The sequence below is a fragment of the Dreissena polymorpha genome, chromosome 12 (genome assembly GCF_020536995.1).
Source record: "Dreissena polymorpha isolate Duluth1 chromosome 12, UMN_Dpol_1.0, whole genome shotgun sequence".
Classification (NCBI taxonomy): Eukaryota; Metazoa; Mollusca; class Bivalvia; order Myida; family Dreissenidae; genus Dreissena; species Dreissena polymorpha.
This window is the reverse complement of record NC_068366.1, coordinates 75,717,695-75,736,598: the sequence shown is the minus strand read 5'-3', so window position 1 is coordinate 75,736,598 and position 18,904 is coordinate 75,717,695. Positions and strand designations below refer to the sequence as shown.

Sequence of the window (18,904 nt, the reverse complement as noted above, 5' to 3'; positions counted from 1 at the left end):
ATTCCCGATTTGTATGAGTAGTATAAATTCGTTATTTTAATAGTGTTTAACAACTTGTCCTCCATGATGCTGTGGTAGAGTACTTGCCTGCAGATCTGGATGTATTCGGTTGTAATCCCGCTACTGGTCGAGTGTTTTTCTTTTCTAAAATGTTGAAATTCAAGAAATGTTTTGATAACACACATTGAAAGCAAAAATAAAACGTTTATATGTTGAAATTGGTGATCAATATTGTTATATTATACTATTTATTCGACATTTAGTGTTATTTCTTACATTTAAATATTGACATAGACTTACCGATCCAAATGAACGTCCTCGCTTTGATGACCTCGTAAGTGTAGCTCAGCAAGAGAGGTCCTCGAAGTGTTTTCTGTGGTAACTACATCGTGTATAATATTTTTTAATAGAAATTCTTCTTTTCCACCTTTATCTGCGTATTTATTTATTTTGCAATAGAAAAAGTACAACGTTTTAATAAAGTCCTCAAAAACCATGTTAAAGTCCAGGTCCCCGGAAAGATACCTATATGTGTGTGTGTGTTTATGCGTGTGTGTGCGAGCGCACACGCGTGCGTGTGTGTACGTGTTTGCGTGCGTACGTGCGTGAGTGCATGTATGTATGTATGTATGTATGTATGCATGCATGCATGCATGCGTATGTATGTATGTATGTACGTACGTATACGTATTTACATATATACATATGTGACCGTACGCGCATCTTGGTACTTCTATATTTTTTAATACAAATTCAATTAGTACGTACGTACGTACGTATGCATTTACATATATACATATGTGACCGTACGCGCATCTTGGTACTTCTATATTTTTTATACAAATTCAATTAGTGACTGCTGAGTGCAGACATACAAACATTATGGGCAATAACTCATCGAATCAGAATGATTACATTCACATGAATAACAGTGTTTTGTACTTTCATTCAAATGTTTTGAGAGTTATAGAAATGGTGAAAGTTGGAAAAGAAGAGCTGTCTCCATAGGATGACATATGCCCCCCCCCCCCCTCCACCCCCCAAAAAAAAGCTTTGATAGAAGTTATGAGCATTTTTCGAAACCTGAACGCTGATTTTGAAACCTAAATGCGGACCCTAAGTTCAAGGTCAAGGTAAAAGGGGTCAAACATTGTGTGCGTATGGTAAGGTCTTGTCCATATGCACATGCTTACCAAATATGAAGGTTATATCTGAAGTGACATAGAAGTTATGAGCATTTTTTGAAACCCTAACACAGATTTTGAGACCCAAAACTATGACGACATACCATGTTATTTCACAGTAAGTCGATATAAACTAATCCGGCATGACCATATTATTTGGGTTCCATATACGATTCCATAATATTTAAACAACACCATTTGTCCACATTAATTATATCGACTCCTTCAGTTATATCGCCATGTCAACATTTTGTTACTTGCAAGTCATCAAGATATATGCCGTCATACAGTAAACAACACAGAAATAGTTAAATTTACAAAACGGCTAAAGGATAAAATATTGTCAGAGATTTAGGCTCTTATTCCAACATGCGGATTGTTTACGTCTTGACAACATATCTTATGTCGACAAATCAACATAATTTTAGGCGTCATGCTCTTTTGAATTGACTTGCCATCGATGTTTTAGTCGACATGATGAGTTATTTTTGACGACATGACACCTTTTTCATATCATGCCGTCATAGAATGTTGACATCATCACAGTATCAGGGTGTACCATATACGTTTCCATATAAACCGCTGGGGACTTTGGTGCAGATAATTTTCTCTTTTCATCTAGATCAATTCAAACAATTATAAAGTATCGAACGCTTAAATATACCCAGTGTACATAAAGCGGACATTTGTTAAGGCTTTATGGCTACCGTGTGAAAAAGTTTTAAGTATTTAGATTCAACCGTCAATAGAAGTTCGCAATGAATTTCACTAATTATGTTTACAAAATATATATGCTACGTAACTACTTCGAAACTTTATCGTTTACGTGCTAAGCAGGCTATTGCTATGTACACATTAGGACACACCTAGAGGTGTCATCTGAAAGAGTCAATATAACAACGACTACTAGTAAACGACGATATCAGGATACCCGCCTACTAGTATACGACGATCTCAGAATACTCGACTACTAGTACACGACGATCTCAGGATACCCGCTACTGGTACACGACGATCTCAGGATACCTGCCTACTAGTACACGACGATCTCAGAAAACTCGACTACTAGTACACGACGATCTCAGGATACCCGCCTACTTGTACACGACGATCTCAGAATACTCGACTACTAGTACACGACGATCTCAGGATACCCGCTACTGGTACACGACGATTTTAGGATAACCGCCTACAAGTACACGACGAACTCAGAATACTCGACAACTAGTATACGACGATCTCAGGATACCCGCCTACTAGTGCACGACGATCTCATCATACCCGACTACTAGTACACGACGATATCAGGATACCCGCCTACTAGTACATGACGATCTCAGAATACTCGATTACTAGTACACGACGATCTCAGGATACCCGCTACTGGCACACGACGATTTCAGGATACCCGCCTACTAGTACACGACGATCTCAGAATAGTCGACTACTAGTACACGACGATCTAAGGATACCCGCCTACTAATACACTACGATATCAGGATACCCGCTACTGGTATATGACGATCTCAGGATACCCGCCTACTAGTACACGACGATCTCAGGATGCCCGCCTTCTAGTACACGGCGATCTCAGGATACCGGAAACTAAACGATACATAAATATTATGCTTAAATTTCGTATTTCTTTAAATGACATTTAATGTAAATAAACCTGAATGACACGACGTGAATGACAGGAAGATATTCCATGAAAACAAGGTCTGAATTTCTTGTAAGATTACTATATCGACAGATTGCGGGAGTCCCCGGTCTCTCTAAGGAAGCGAGGAACAAATAAAACAGGGAAACGTGCAGCAACAAGGCATTACCGCTTCTCTGTTCGGTCAGAACGTATTGTGAAACGGCATGGGATGAGTACGTGTTCGCGCAATGTTATTGCAATGCCCCGTTTATCAAAATAGTGGGTAAATACTCTACTAACGCCCTCTCAAATTGTGAACGCAATAATCTGATATAAACATACGTACGTTGGATAAATTTTATTGACTGTGTATTTAAACGGCATGTACTTTCACTTTCGATTTCTAATGCAAGGCTCAAAAATCGCAATTTGTCAATAATCGATGGATAAACGAAAATGTTCATTAAGATACACATGTATTCACCATACATGTAAAATAGTATACACTCAAGAATAAACACATTTTGTCTTCTTTTTTAAACGCACATATTATAGCGCATCTACTTTGTGATAGGGTCGACCATTATACTTAACCTCTTCCTACCATGACGTTATATTGTTATTTTGATTTCAAACTTTATTTGTCGCTTGGCCTGCACTATTTTTCATCGGTTAAATGATCGATGACAATGTAAAAAATGTACCAAAGCGTCCGGCCGTAAAATAAAAACGCACCTATAACAAATAATACAAATACTATGTACCGTTACCTAAACACGAAACACTTTAAATTCTTCCATAACTATGTAATGTATCATGTCATTAACCACTGAGGACTACCAGGTAATTCTTTCTGTGCAAGTGGATCACTTCAAATAATTATAAAGTATCGAATGCTTGAATATACCATACGTAAATAAAGCGGACATTCGTGAAAGCTTAACAGCTACCATGTGTAGAAATGTTATGTATTTACATTCAGGCTTCAATATAAGTTCTGAATGAATTCCTTTAACCATTTCTCACAAAAAAAGCAAAGTGAAAATGGCCTTCGCAACCAGCATAAAACCAGAACAGCCCGCGAGTAACTATGCTGTTTGCTGTTCATCAGTATCTAAGGGTTAGAAATGAGGACTGAAAAACTTGAATTTAGTAAGAAAGGCCTTTCATAAAATTAAACTTTCTAATGGACCACACATGCGTCAAAATACGTATAGATATATATGTGGTAAAGGGTTAACATTATGTTTACAAAAGATATATGCAACTTAACTACTTCGAAACTGCATCGTGTACTTGCTATAAGCAGGCAATTGCTATGTTCACAAAATAACACACCAAGATATGTGATCTGAGTCAATGTTCAAACGACTACTTTTGCACCACAATCATAGAATACCGGCAAATATACGATACAGACATTATCTTAAGTTTCTTTCTCATTATAATATAAATTGCCGATGAGTTAAAAATATGCATACTTCCTTGAGATCTGACAATCGAACAAACGTCGTATCTTATCTACCAGAGATTATATTAACCTTTGAAGTGTTCGCACTGGGCGATCATGTCATCTGTTGAACTGATTGTCAATAAATCGTACCTTCAATCTAGAAATCGTTCTGAACTGACTTTCCTGATTTCGTTTCGAGCTCTTCCTTAAAGGACATAACTTCCATCGGTCATCATGGGCGATCATGCCAAAGTACAACACTTTCAAATTATCGTACTGAGCGATTCCGTTATCGTACAGAACTGTCCATCGATCGTACTGATCGATTATGTCACCTTGCAGTTCTGTCCAAAATCGTACTTAGCGATACAATTATCGTACTGAACTCTCCAAAGATCGTACTGAACGATCATGTCGTCGTACAGATCTGTCCCTATCGTATGGAGCGGTTCGGTAATCGCACTTGACTGCCCATAGATCGTACTGAGATCGTGTTATCGTACAGAACTTCCATCGATACAATGCTTGCGCTGGCCATAGATCGTACAAGCGATACAGCAGTGATTGTACTAAACTGTCCGACTGTCGTATTGAGCGATACAGTGATCGTACTAAAGTGTCAATTCTTTCTGGGCGATGCAAATATTTTACCGAACAGCCCAGAAATCGTTGCAGGCGAATGTATCGTATATGGCGCCTCTGATATATTGTGAGAGCGATTGCGCCTTACAGTCCAGCGATCGTAGTAAGCGATACAATAATCGTACTAAACTTAGTTGTGGATGTGCCGCATTAATCACTTATAATTTCGAGGAGCATATTATTGGTCATATTTCTAGTAAGTTGTAACCATTTTATGTTTAGGCAAAGGCTCATAAAAAATATAATATTAACGTTATAATAAGAAACTTCAGAAAGTTTTTCGCTTTTAAATCCAACGTTTCCTGCTTAAAAATAAATAGATTTCGCAATGTTAACTTATTTGAAAGACTTTAATGTAAAGATATCTCAAAACGAACCAGCCTGAGAGTTGAGGGATTTAATGAATTATCTTATTTTTTTATTTGGATCCTGATAAGTTTAATTTTTTGGTGCACTTTCCAGTCATTGAATTAAATTTGTGAATCACATTCATCTTGTTTCCACGTCAAATATCAATCCCATACATAAATACACTCATTTTCGTATGTCATCTTTACAAATTCGCAAAGAATGTTCGTAAATCAGCGATGAACCAACATGTTTAAATCGATCACAACATTCAAACCGTACATCCGAAATCGCTGCGTTCATAGTTGGCTATAGGTGTACGCGCTTATTAAAGCTATTCAAAACTGAATATTAAAAGCGCTCATATTTCAAGGTTCGTTTCAAATGTCAATAGATTTCATGTAAATACGATTCTCACGTTGTTGGGTTCATTAAGCTTGTAGATATATAACCCTCGTGAGAGCTTTGACGCTGTATCTTATAAGGTTGCGATATACATGTAGTTTGCATTGGTAAAAAAAAATGTCGTAAATAACGTACCTGGTTATTTTTAGCGACTGATCGACACTTACTGCATCGAAATACTAATATAAATAAGAAGATGTAAACCGAATAATTTAACGGGACCTTTTTGCAGAATTTGGCATGTATTAAAGTGTTTCATTAAATGTTTTAAATTGATAAATGTAAACACCGGAACAAAAGAGTTCCATTATAAAACAAAATAAAATTAAAGAAAAAAAAGTAATCCACACCTGGGCTCGAACCACTGACCCTTGGAGTAAAAGTCTTGCGCATAAATCACTCGGCCGTCCGTGGTGATGAACACTGACTGATTTTATTCCTAATATTAGCAATCCTCGTGATGTCACAAAATATAACGATACCAACTGAACCTAATCACGGAGCGTATATCTCATCTAGAGTCCGTGACTTAAGCGATTCGCGTTTGATACTCGTTCTAATTTTCAGGTTTTCAATTTTAAATCGTCAAAAGATGCATATAATGGATATTTTAGAGCATGTTAAATGTTCACTTTTCCTAGCAAGAAACATAACTACAACGAAAATTTGCAAACCTGAATCATTATTTTTAATTTGGAAATTTATTGAAACGTGAAAATCGCCCTTTAAATGAAACATCTTATTAAATTCCATTTGTGTCCGGCGAAATCTCAGATTTATTATGCCCCCGAATCGAATGATAGGGGGTATATTGTTTTTGGCCTGTCTGTCTGTCATTGTATGTGTCTGTAACAAACTTTAACCTTGGTTAGACTTTTGCAATATTGAAAATAGCAACTTGATATTTGGCATGCATATGTATCTCATGGAGCTGCACATTTTGAGTGGTGAAAGGTCAAGGTCATCCATCAAGGTCAAAGATATGGCTTCAAAGCGGCGCAGTAGGGGGCATTTTGTTTGCCTATATATATATTATTCACACATATGGCCAGTTACGGGGTACCTCCATTCCTTTTTTTATCCGATATAAACACGAATTAAAGTATATAGGGGTACATTATATATTATTGTATATATATATATATATATAGACGTCATTTATTTAACGTCTTATACAAGGAAATATATAGCAAACTTAATTGCAAGGTATATAAAATTTTAATTTAATACGTGATTGTGATTTTCGATTTAAGACCTTATTGTGAAATTTGATTGCATTACCTGCCCTACCCCCCTACATAGTAATTTAAGGTGCCTAAAACGCAGGGATGTATACAGACCCCGTTTTTTATATTGACCACGTAAGTATAGTCTGAAAACTACCAAGACTGCGTAACTGGCACTATGTATTAGTATATATATATTATTTTATCATATGTGTTACATTACATTAAAGTGCACTATAGCTGTAGCGTAGCATAGATTTGAAAACAAGAGATATGTTTGTCAGAATATATAATATATCTATCTCTATATATAAATAAAATTTTCCAAAGATTTGGAGGCCAGTACTTCATTTCTGCCTACAACTTAATCTTCCTATGTGATCAACCTAAAATACTCAAATCATACACATAATATACGATAATATAGTATTTAATTATGAAGTATCCCTAGAGAAAAGGGTTTTCACACCAAAATTTGCTATTAAGTTTTTATTTTCATCTTCTAAGCATTTGAGTACTAGTAGGCAACAATGACCAATGTAACATGATGCATACAAATCCTCCCATTCACTTAGTCTGATTCCATGATGATTTTTTTCTAAGCATAAAATCTGTTTTCATTACCCACAGGTCTTTTGATTAGCAAAATTAAATGAAATAAAAAATCAACGAGTTAATTTCAATGTTGATATATTTGTAAAGCAGATATGCACTATTTTTTCTTAGCAGCTTGCTGCTTCGTGTTACCCGTCAATTCTTCTGCAGGTTCCCCAGGAGGTGGTCTTTTGTATAAAATATGGTCTTCAGGCCTAGAACATGAAAACCAAAATGTGCCATTAATATGCATTGACTTATTATAACAATAAGAAAATAGCCTTCATAAAATCCATTATATATTTTTAAGTAGATGTTGACGTTCTTATGTAAAGATACTTGTGCATTTAGTTATGTGTTGTTTTTTTTGGCACGGTGGGTGGGGTATGTTTTTTTACTGTTTCAAAACAATTTTGGGCTAAAAAGCTCACAATTTGCAATCTCACTTTGTATAACCATGACAGTATAGCATATGGTAACTTAGAATTATCTTTTGCACAAATAAACAATGCCGTAAACAGTAAAACAATCAATACCATCAATAAGAATTGAAAATTATGTACACAATATACTTCTGACATGATTTTTTGTGTCAATTAATTGCATGGTTAATCGAAATAGGATCACACCAAATAAGGACATAAATATTGGCATAGGTGCTAAAGAATATTAATATACAAATGACTTGAAGTTACACTTAAGGATTTTGAGCACAAGCATTGAGTGATAAAACCCCCATTAAATTTAAACATGTCAACATATTTTAATTCGAAAACTATGGAAAAAGTGTGTCAGCTTTGACTTGAAAAACAATAAGCATGTCTAATTGAATATAAAACACTACATGCATGTTTATTTTTACATCAAAAACCCAACAGGAGTCTCATTATTTGTGTGGAACAATTAAATAACATATCATTTTTATAAACAAATACATTTCCTATATAATGCCATATGTTTGCATGAAAACTGAATTTATGTTTCATTTGCTATGAAAAAGTAGCATTTCACGTCTAGTTTTTGTGTGGACAACTAAATGTATGTCTGGTAACTCTAGTTGCCTGAGTGAATAACTAAATGTATGTCTCTTGTTTTTGTGAACAACTAAATGTATGTCTCTGTTTGTGTGTGAACAACTAAGTAATGGTCACATTACCAATCGAACAGGATGGGAAAGTTTTTCAGTTCTTCCTCTGTGTAAGAGTCGAGAGACCTCGGTACGACCATTATCTGTCGTATAACATCTGTAACGTTCTCCAAAACTTCTGAGGGCACCCTCTACAAAGTGGCAAACAAAGTCATGATCATGATCAACAAAGTCATGGTTGTGATCAACAAAGTCATGGTAATGAACAACACAGTCATGCTAATGAACAACAAAGTCACAGTCATTGTCAACAATGTCATGGTCATGATCAAATAAGTCATGGTAATGATAAACAGTGTCATGGTAATGATCAACAAAGTCATGGTCATGATCAACAAAGTCACGATCATGATCTGTGTCAGATCAACAAAGTTGTGGTAATGATAAAAAGTCATGATCATGATCAACAAAGTCATGGTCATGATCAACAAAGTCATTGTCATGATCAACAAAGTCATGGTCATGATCAACAAATTCATGGTCATGATCAACAAATTCATAATCAGGTTCAATACAGTCATGATCAACAAAATCGTGGTAATGATAAAAAAGTCATGATCATGATCAACAAAGTCATGATCATGCTCAACAAAGTCATCATCATGATCAACAAAGTCATGGTAATGATAAACAAATTCATTGCCATGATTAACAAAGTAATGGTCATGTTAAACAAAGTCAAGATCACTTTCAACAAATTCATGATAAACAAAGTCATGATCAACAAAGTTATGGTCATGATCAACAAAGTCATGGTCATGATCAACAAAGTCATTGTAATGATAAACAATGTCATGAACATGATCAACAAAGTCGTGGTAATGATAAACAAAGTCATTATCATGATCATTAAAGTCATGGTATTGATAAACAATTTTATGATCATGATCAACAAAGTCAAGATCATGACTTTTTTCTTAGATAAAAGTTGTAAAGGCTTCATTGCCAACCCTAAGATACTGATGAGCAGGAAACAGATTTTACCTTAACAGACAAGTTCTTCTGTCTGTATGGTGTTTGCATATAGCTATGTTCACTTTGTTTCTGAGCAGGAAAGGGTTAAGAGCTAATAAGTCACACATCAATTCATTAATTTAAGTTTTGTTATGGACACCCAAAATCTTAATTAACTGATGCAGGTTATATATTTTGTCTCAGTCTGTCTTTTAGAAAACATAAAAAAGCTAGCAGTTCACAGAATATGTTGTTGATGGTGATTGGATTTAATTACTACACACATTTATACAGAAACTTTCAGTTGGATGCTTTTGTCAGAAACACAATGCCCCCTATTGCGCCGCTTTGAAATAAAATTTCAATATAGGATTAGAAATTATCTCCCTTTTAAAGCTTATTACTTCCCTTGGATTGTTTTTTTTAACTTTTGACCTTGAAGGATGATCTTAACCTTGACCTTTCACTACTCAAAATGTGTAGCTTCATGGGATACACATGCTTGCCAAATATCAAGTTGCTACTTTCAATATTCAAAAAGTTATGAACAAACTTTAACGAAGGGTAAAGTTTTAGGAAAGAAAAATACAATATTTGACCTTTGACCTTGAAGGATGTCCTTGACTTTTCACCACTCAAAATGTGCAGCTTCATGAGATACACATGCATGCCAAATATGAAGTTGCTCTCTTCAATATTGCAAAAGTTATCAAACTTTAACCAAGGTTAAAGTTTTGGGACAGAATGACAGACAGGCCAAAAACAATTTACCCCCTCTTCTTCGAAGAAGGGGGCATAAAAAGGAACCCAACATTCATTGATTTAAATTGAAGCAGAATCCTGCTTTTTGATGCAAGCTTTTGGAAAAATTATCACCTTTGAATGCTGCAAATAATCTAACTTGCATCATTTTGATGCAAATGTTACCAAGAAGCTAGCTTTTAAATTTATTTTATACCAAACAAATTGTGCTTTTCACATGTTTTTTTTTAACTTAAGTTTATGCAAAACATCATTTTTCAAGCAAACATAGCATTTAAAAAATATGCACTAATAAAAAACTCTGCATTTCAGTATTTTGACCCCTAAAAGTTTCTCTTGACCTCAGAAAATGTCATGGAGTCATTTTACTTCTTACTTTTAATCAATTGAAATCCCTGCGAAAAATAGGACGTTATCTGCAACTTTATAACAATTGCTCAACAACTTCTCAATTATCTATAGGGGACAACTGTGCTACAGCCACTAAACGAGCCTATTGTCATCCTTTCAGGTAGGTTTCAGTCACACAGAGCCAAGTTCTTGGATATATAAGCTTAATGCATGTGCATAAAGTCTGCACAGGCTAGTCAGGGATGACGATTTCCGCCTTTGACTGGATTTTTGTAAAGACTTCTTAAAAAATAATCATGGATATGCAGAAAGCCCAGATTGTACAGAATTGAGTATTCAATAATATGCACTTTGTAAACTTCATGAATAATTTCTAACTAATGCAGTTAATATAAATTTTGAAAAGTCCCCAAACCATTACTGGCCACAAGGTGTCGGACACTCTAAAGAATTACTGGCTTGCTTTCAAATTTACTGGCAAGTCAACTACAAATAGTACTTAACCTGGACGTAACCAAGAGGTCCAGTATTCTGTAAATTATTCCAAAGATTATTATTTTGCGAAGATTGATGTTATACCATAATTATGCAGCCTTCTTGCCGTTTAAAAGAACATTGTCGAAGAGCTGAAAGACATTGCAAAAACTTCTCTAGCTTCATATGAGCCTTGTTCTGGGGAAACTTGGCTTAATATGTGCGCATGAAGTGTCATCCCAGTTAAGCCAGTGAAGTCTGCACAGGTTTGTCAGGGACGTTTTTGTGCTTTTATGGTGTTTGTTTTTAATGGGAGTCTCTTTGAAGCCGCAACCTGCACAGGCTCATCTAAGATGACGCTTTACTCACATGCATTAAACTCCCTGTTCACAGAACAAGGCCGATACATATATGTATAGCTATATTACCTCGTCTGGATACAGATGAAGTCTCCTCATGAGGGTAGGCCGCAGCAGATTCTTGGGCCCTGCGCGGTATACTGCTTTGTGCATAACCTGCAATAGTTTGGGATATTTTTTTGCATTCAATACATTGGAGCCATTTTCTGAGAAAAGGAATTTAATGCATGTGCGTAAAGTGGGGTCCCAGATTAGCCTGTGCAGTCCACACAGGCTAATCAGGGACGACACTTTCAGATTTTATATTTTTAATTTCAAGAAAGTCTCTTTTTAGCAAAAATCAAGTATAGGCAGAAAGTATTGTTCCTTATTAGCCTGTGCTGACTGCACAGGCTAATCTGGGAGGACACTACGCACGTGCATTAAACCCCTTTTTCACAGAGCACAGCCCATTTTATTTTCCTCTTCAAAAAATGTAAGTATGTGAGGGTCAAGGGCATCACACTCTACACCGTACACAGTTTACTAGAATGGTGTGCATATAACACAACTTTTAATATGTTTTTCCATCAATAGCTTGTATATGACATTTGAATGGTTAACGTTCTGCTTTAAAATCTTCATTGCAGGCTGTTTTTGACTACACATTTATGCTTATTACAATTTCAGAACGGCAAAACCATGCCGTTTTGGGGAGTTTTATGACATAAGAAATACAAGTTGAATCTATTACCATTGATATGAGCAAACACAGAGACTGCATATGTGGTATGTTTTTAATTATTTTTATTATTCTATATTCTGAGAACTGTTCTCAAACCTTGGTGGGATCTACATCATGAAGTTGCCAGGCTGTTGTTCTTGATTTACCACCTGCAAATCTGAAAACAAAATGTACTACTTTTAAATGAATGTGAAATTTGACAATTATTCCGACTTGACAGTGATGTTTTTATCCTTGCAGTCAGATATGAATCAACAAGCAAGAATAAACACGACAGGCCCATTATCAATAATTCATTATTTTTTTTAACATACTGCAGCATACACATGCAGCGATTTTTTTCCTTCTTTAAAAAGTACCTGAAAACGGGCTTTCCCAATTAGGAAAAAAATACAATTTTCCCGATTGCTGTCAAAAAATACCAAATTGAAGGTTTGAATTTGTTTTTTTTTTAAAATAAAATGCAACATTTAGTTAGTTTCTTTATGCAGCTATATATGGCTTGAACCAAATTTAATATAATATTGACATCTTGACAGCACTTTGTTATCAATTTTTAAAGTTTTTGGGCGCAAAACATCAAATACACCAATACCCCAATATGAAGACTTCACAAGGTGAATTTTCGCAATTTCAGGGGTTTTCGCGCACATATTTTAACGATTCTCTTTAGTCTGAACTTAGGGCATGACCTTTACCCAAGGGTTGACATGTCATCACCTTATGATGAACATTTCTGGTAATTGTTTTGAGAATTTCATGATGAATAAAGGAGTAAAGATAAGCTGTAAGTTGCAGAAATTGAACATTTTACCTGATTATTAACTTTGACCTGACCTTTACCTATAATTGTGACTCTGACCTTTGAGCTAGAGGCGTTCTTGCTACACACAGCACATTTTCTTTTCATCATAAAGAACTGTTGTTAGTTATTTTAAAATTGAATGATGAAGCAACAGTCCCCCCCATGCTGTTTTCTGGACAAATTTGACTTTGACCTCTAATTTTGACCTTGACTTTGAGTTAGACAGACAGGCTTTACATGTGACATTTGGAATATTTGTGGATAAGTTATTTTAATCATGAACAATGAATCACACAGTTAAAGACCAGACATGGCATACTTTAGTTTTCAATGTTTAAAAGGTTGTCATGGTTTTGGTGGACACACAGACAGACAGTCCGAGCACACAGACAGACAGTCCGATGGGACACACAGACAGACAGTCCGATGGGCCACACAGACAGACAGTCCAATGGGACACACAGACAGACAGTCCGATGGGACACACAGACAGACAGTCCGATGGGACGCACAGACAGACAGTCTGATGGGACACACAGACAGACAGTCCGATGGGACACACAGACAGACAGTCCGATGGGACACACAGACAGACAGTCTGATGGGACACACAGACAGACAGTCCAATGCACAAAAGGACCAGTAGGGGTATAACATAAATAAAAATAATGCATGACATATGAATATATATTAAATACATTAATAAGAAACATCTTTGTTTGAATATTATTTATATTATATTTGGCTATATACCTTTGCCTATAGATGTAACATGTGAAAATCAATGTAAAAAAAATTGTTATCAAGGACACAATTTGAAGTAATTTTAACAAACCTTACATTTGTTAGCAAGTACACAAACTGAAACAATATTGTAAATTTCAAAGTGCTGATGTTCACCTGGTGTCGTAATCAAAGCTATGCTTTCTCCACAGCTCCTCTGCCATGGCCACATGCTTTGTGTTGATCACCACAACGTGGTCACCCACATCCGCTAAATAAAGAACATTAAATGAGCCTCTAGTCAGAAAAATGAGCTTAATACATGTTTGTAAATTGTCATCCTCAAAAATGTTACCACAGAATCAAACAGTATATAACATGGCATACTGCCATTTGTCAAATAAACAAATTGCTGCAGATAGGAACTTTTAGTTCAGGAAAATTATGTTGGGTTAGGGGAAGCCATGTTGTTGTTTTTTTATACTTATTTCTTAATTTTTTTATATATAAACGTGCTGTTTCATTATTTTATCAGGCTTGTCTTCACTAAAACAAACATACAGAAACATGACAGAGGGCCAGAGGTGCTCACCTGAGACTCCAGGGAACTGATCTCAGCATTTTTTTTAATGTTTCTAAAAACCATGATATTCAAACTTGGCCAAAATTTCAACGAGAGAGTTAACAAGGTTTAACTATTAGGTATAGCCATAAATGGTAAAATGCCCAGCCCGTATGGCTGTCATGTTTTTCAGGAACCATTTTTGAACTCAGCCTAGATATAATTAGAACAAATCTTTTGACCAAGTTTCATAAGGATTGGACCATAAATGTGACTCCTACAGAGTAAACTAGGTTTTACTTTACCCATTTAAGAAAAAATGCACTACCCCCTAGTGGCCATGTTTTTCCACCAACCAGGAACCATTTTTAATGTCAGCCCAGATATCATAAGAACTCATTTTCTGACCAAGTTTCATGAAGATTGGACAATAAATGTAGCCTCTAAAGATTTAACAAGGCAAATATTGACAACACACAACAGACATCGACAAAAGACAATCACAAAAGCTCACCATGAACATGCTCAGGTGAGCTAAAAACAGACACATTATATAACAAGAAACCGTAGGAGACAGGTGATGCTCCCCAAAGTGTTTTTTTGTCACAATATTGCACTATATATTCAGATAAAAGGAAACGTCTTGAGGGGCATAACTTTGCACAAAATAATACTAAGGATGGTTTAGCAACTTAAAAAATTCAAAGGGCCATAACTCTCTCAATAAATCATCTAACCAGAACCCACACATAACATGCACATCTCCTCAAGGTAGTTCCCATAACTTCCCATAAAGCTTCATTGAATTCCAGTCAGTATTGGGGAGAAATAGCCCGGACAAGAATTGCACTTTATGTACAGTTTATAGAAAATTTCAAAGGGCCATAACTCTGTGAAAAATTATCCGACCATAACCGGCTGATAATATGCACATCTCCTGTTGGTAGTGAAGCTTCCCATAAAGTTTCATTAAATTCCAATAATAAGTTGCTGAGAAATAGCTTGGACAAGAATTGCACTATATTTACAATGGAAAATTTGGTAGTGAAGCTTCCCATAAGGTTTCATTGAAGTCCAGTCATTAGTTGCTGAGAAATAGCCTGCACAAGAATTGCACTATATGTACAGTTAATGGAAAATTTCAAAGGGCCATAACTCTGTGAAAAATCATCCGCCCAGAACCCGCTGATGATATGCACATCTCCTCTTGGTAGTGAAGCTTCCAATGAAGTTTCATTGAATACCGGTCATTAGTTGCTGAGAAATAGCCCGGACAAGAATTGCACTATATGTACAGTTAATGGAAAAATTCAAAGGGCCATAACTCTGTGAAAAATCATCAGACCAGAACCAGCTGATAATATGCACATCTCCTCTTGGTAGTGAAGCTTCCCATAAAGTTTAATTGAATTCCGGTCATTAATTGCTGAGAAATAGCCCGGACAAAAATTGTGCAAGGATTGACAGACACACGCACGGACAGACGAAGCAGCGACTATTATGCTCCCCCCAAAATTTTTTTGGGGGAGCATAAAAATCATAGGAAATTAGGGAGTAAAGAATATAATTGTCAAATTTCATGTGACCAATATTCCAACTCAGCCTAGATCTTGTCAAGATGAACATTCTGACAACATTTTCACAAAGATTGAGCAATAAATGATGCCTCTAGAGTGATAACAAGGTATTATAAGGGTTTATCTTATGAACTAGTTTTTTGATACACTTGTGGCCCCTTGAGTGACCTCAACGCACAGCAAACATTGGAGACCCCAGACCCCGTCATAAGTTGATCACAATAGCTCACCTTGAGCATTTCTCAATAAGCCAACAGTAGTCAATGCAATGGAGTAAAAATTAATAGGTTTAAACTAAATCTATAATATCTGACACTGCAGGTGTACACTATATTTCTATATAATCTAACACAATACGTTATCATGAAGGACTTCTGACATAGGGTGATCCCAACATCTTGAGCACTTTATGCTCAGGTGAGCTAAAAAATATCTAAATGCGCCGAAAACTACAACTACAATATCTTACAGAGTGGATGATACAGTGGTTTATGTCTTCCCTCCAGGTACATGCAGATTTTCTCTGCTGATCTGAATGGGCACTGGTACTTAGAATCAAACAGCCACCATGTCCTGGCCATCGTGGACCATTGCTTCAACAGAACAAAACATTTCATGCATCAACTTTTCAGTTACAGTCCCCCAGCTGAATTGCCTTCTATTATTATACTAACGAAGGGCCATCGCAGACCTTTTCCTGATCATTTTAGGAAAAAAGAAAATTTAGGAATTGGGAATTTTTCGTGCGAAAAGTCCACTATTTTGGAAAAAAATAATTTAAAGTAACTGTTTATTATAATTAAAATTAGAAGAACACTATAAAATAAAATAAAAGAGTTTTAATCAAACCACTTGGAACGCAAATGACCCCAGTCTATTAACAGACTCGTTCAATAAAAACCTGTTTCGAAGTGCTCTGTCATAGCTTAAACACATGTACCTAGCATGAGTCCATATTAGATCAAATGAGCACAACTTGCTTACAGTGAGCTTTTGTGATTACATTTTGCCGATTGTTAATCATCGTTCCTGCATTGTCCGTTGTCAAAATGTACATTGTTAACACTCGAGATAATAGATTTATTCCAATATTCATGTCACATTGTAAGAAATCGGTCTAAATAACAATTGGGTAAATTACAAAACAGCGTTCAAAAACTAGATTGCTTTGTCAAATTAAATAAAAAGTTCCTGAACTTTTTAGAAGGTACATGTTAACCAAATCCTCACTAAACTTGATCAGAACTCTTTCTGATGGTATATCTGCTGAGTTTAAAAACGGTTCTGAATCTGGTCTACTGAAAAATATGAGTGCCAGTGAAAATTTCAAGCGCCCCGGGGACTCTGATTTCGAAATTTAAGGGGCGCTTAAATGGCCTGGGGAAGACCCTGTTCTGGTCTACTGAAAAATATGAGTGCCAGTGGGCTTAGACATTTTCCTTATGTGGGTGTTATGAATTTTTGTGAACAATCTAGAAATCCAATCTTTTGCCAAATCATAATTCTCTTCTTTGAAACCGCAAGGGTCAGGATTTTGATATTTGGTGCGTAACTTAAAATAGTTTTTCTCTTTTCTTCTAATAAGTTATCTTAAATAATGTGTCTGGGGTCAAAACTAACAACACGGAAGTCTGTTGGACTCTTTCAAAATTATTTTAGAATTATAAAAAATCTTTCCGGTCTGATCGTTGACTATTGGGTCATGCGAGTTGTGTATCGTGTTATTTCTTAAAATTTGACCCAGCATTTGTAAAAATATTACAAGATACATACATTCCGAGAAAGGCAATTCTTTTCTGCGTTGAATAAGACCAAGTTCATGGAAATCGCTGCTCAATTGATGAAGTAATGGCTGTTCAAAGCGATGTACCCTGTTTTCGGGTGATTTACCTTGTTATATATATATTTGATAGTGAAAAAGTTTTTTCAAGGAAGTTGATTTTTCGTTATAATTTGATTATTTTTCATTCAAAATGATGTTTTTACTAATAAATATCATAGCCACACGCTAACCACCTGTGGTAACGACCAATCCTGATGATCAACAAGCAAGCATATATATAAATGCATTATACAAAATAATATTTTTTAAACTTACAATAATTAACTTTAATATTTATGTCATTTGTTAAATAATTTTGCAATCTAAAATAACAAATGACAACAACTATTGAACAGCAGTCACTTAGAACTTCGATCTGAAATCAAACATGAAAGACGATTTATCAAGGGATGTTTAACATGTGTTATTACCCTCGGTATATAAAAAGTGTCATTATTTTTGGACTACATGAAGCATGATCAGACTCCTAAATTTCAGAAGAAGGGAGTCCACAGAACTCCTTACTCAGAATAGATAGTGTCGAACCCTGATATTTTGTTAATGCCAAAACTGCAAAAAATCTAAACTGATAAACGTATAATAATAAGTTTAAAACTCCAAATTCTATTAATATTCCATATTCCCATCTAGGGCAAGCAAGTTATCTGGATGAACAAACCCAAGGAGAACATCATGTATCCAGGACGAACGTACACAATACCAACTCTTTCATTCATTTTGAGTATCAATTATTATGGTAATCTCCGAGGCATAAATCAATCACAAATAAACACGTTTCATCATTAATTGGTGTGCATATAGTCTATTAGTATAAACTAGCTCTGAATAAAAAAAAATCTGAAATTATCCGAATAATAAACAATCGGGTAATATTGCATTTGTCGAGAGTTATCACATAATTTCGTGAGTAAATTATAAAGGTTTTAATTTGCAACGCAGATACATACTATAACACGGTTTCGGCTCATAACTTTACATTTATCGTTTACTTAAAACCAGGATCGTGTGTTCATGTCATAAAGTGACTCGTGCGTTTATATACTTGTTAAAATGTTTAACATGACTTTGCAAACGGTGCATATGTAAACAAAGCCTCTTGCAGTATGTACGAATATAATGTAATTTTTAT

The 18,904-nt window shown here is 35.4% G+C and overlaps 1 protein-coding gene across 1 annotated transcript; it reads right to left on the bottom strand.

The window, feature by feature from the left end:
- Positions 1-7,374: 7,374 nt before the first annotated feature.
- LOC127853255 (39S ribosomal protein L13, mitochondrial-like) lies at positions 7,375-18,885 on the bottom strand. Its single transcript, XM_052387598.1, has 7 exons — positions 18,723-18,885; positions 16,402-16,525; positions 13,971-14,064; positions 12,362-12,422; positions 11,611-11,697; positions 8,651-8,772; positions 7,375-7,709 (listed from the first exon to the last, which is right to left on the bottom strand). The coding sequence occupies exons 1-7, from the start codon at positions 18,741-18,743 to the stop codon at positions 7,613-7,615; spliced, it is 606 nt and encodes a 201-aa protein (XP_052243558.1). The 5' UTR covers positions 18,744-18,885; the 3' UTR covers positions 7,375-7,612.
- Between the last annotated feature and the right edge of the window lie 19 nt (positions 18,886-18,904).

Coding starts and splice junctions, on each gene's coding strand:
- LOC127853255 (XM_052387598.1), bottom strand. CDS start 18,743: ATGAGCCGAAACCGTGTTATA. Junction 12,423..13,970: donor AGCTTTGATTACGACACCAG/GTGAACATCAGC, acceptor TTTTGTTTTCAG/ATTTGCAGGTGGTAAATCAA. Junction 11,698..12,361: donor ATGATGTAGATCCCACCAAG/GTTTGAGAACAG, acceptor AAACTATTGCAG/GTTATGCACAAAGCAGTATA.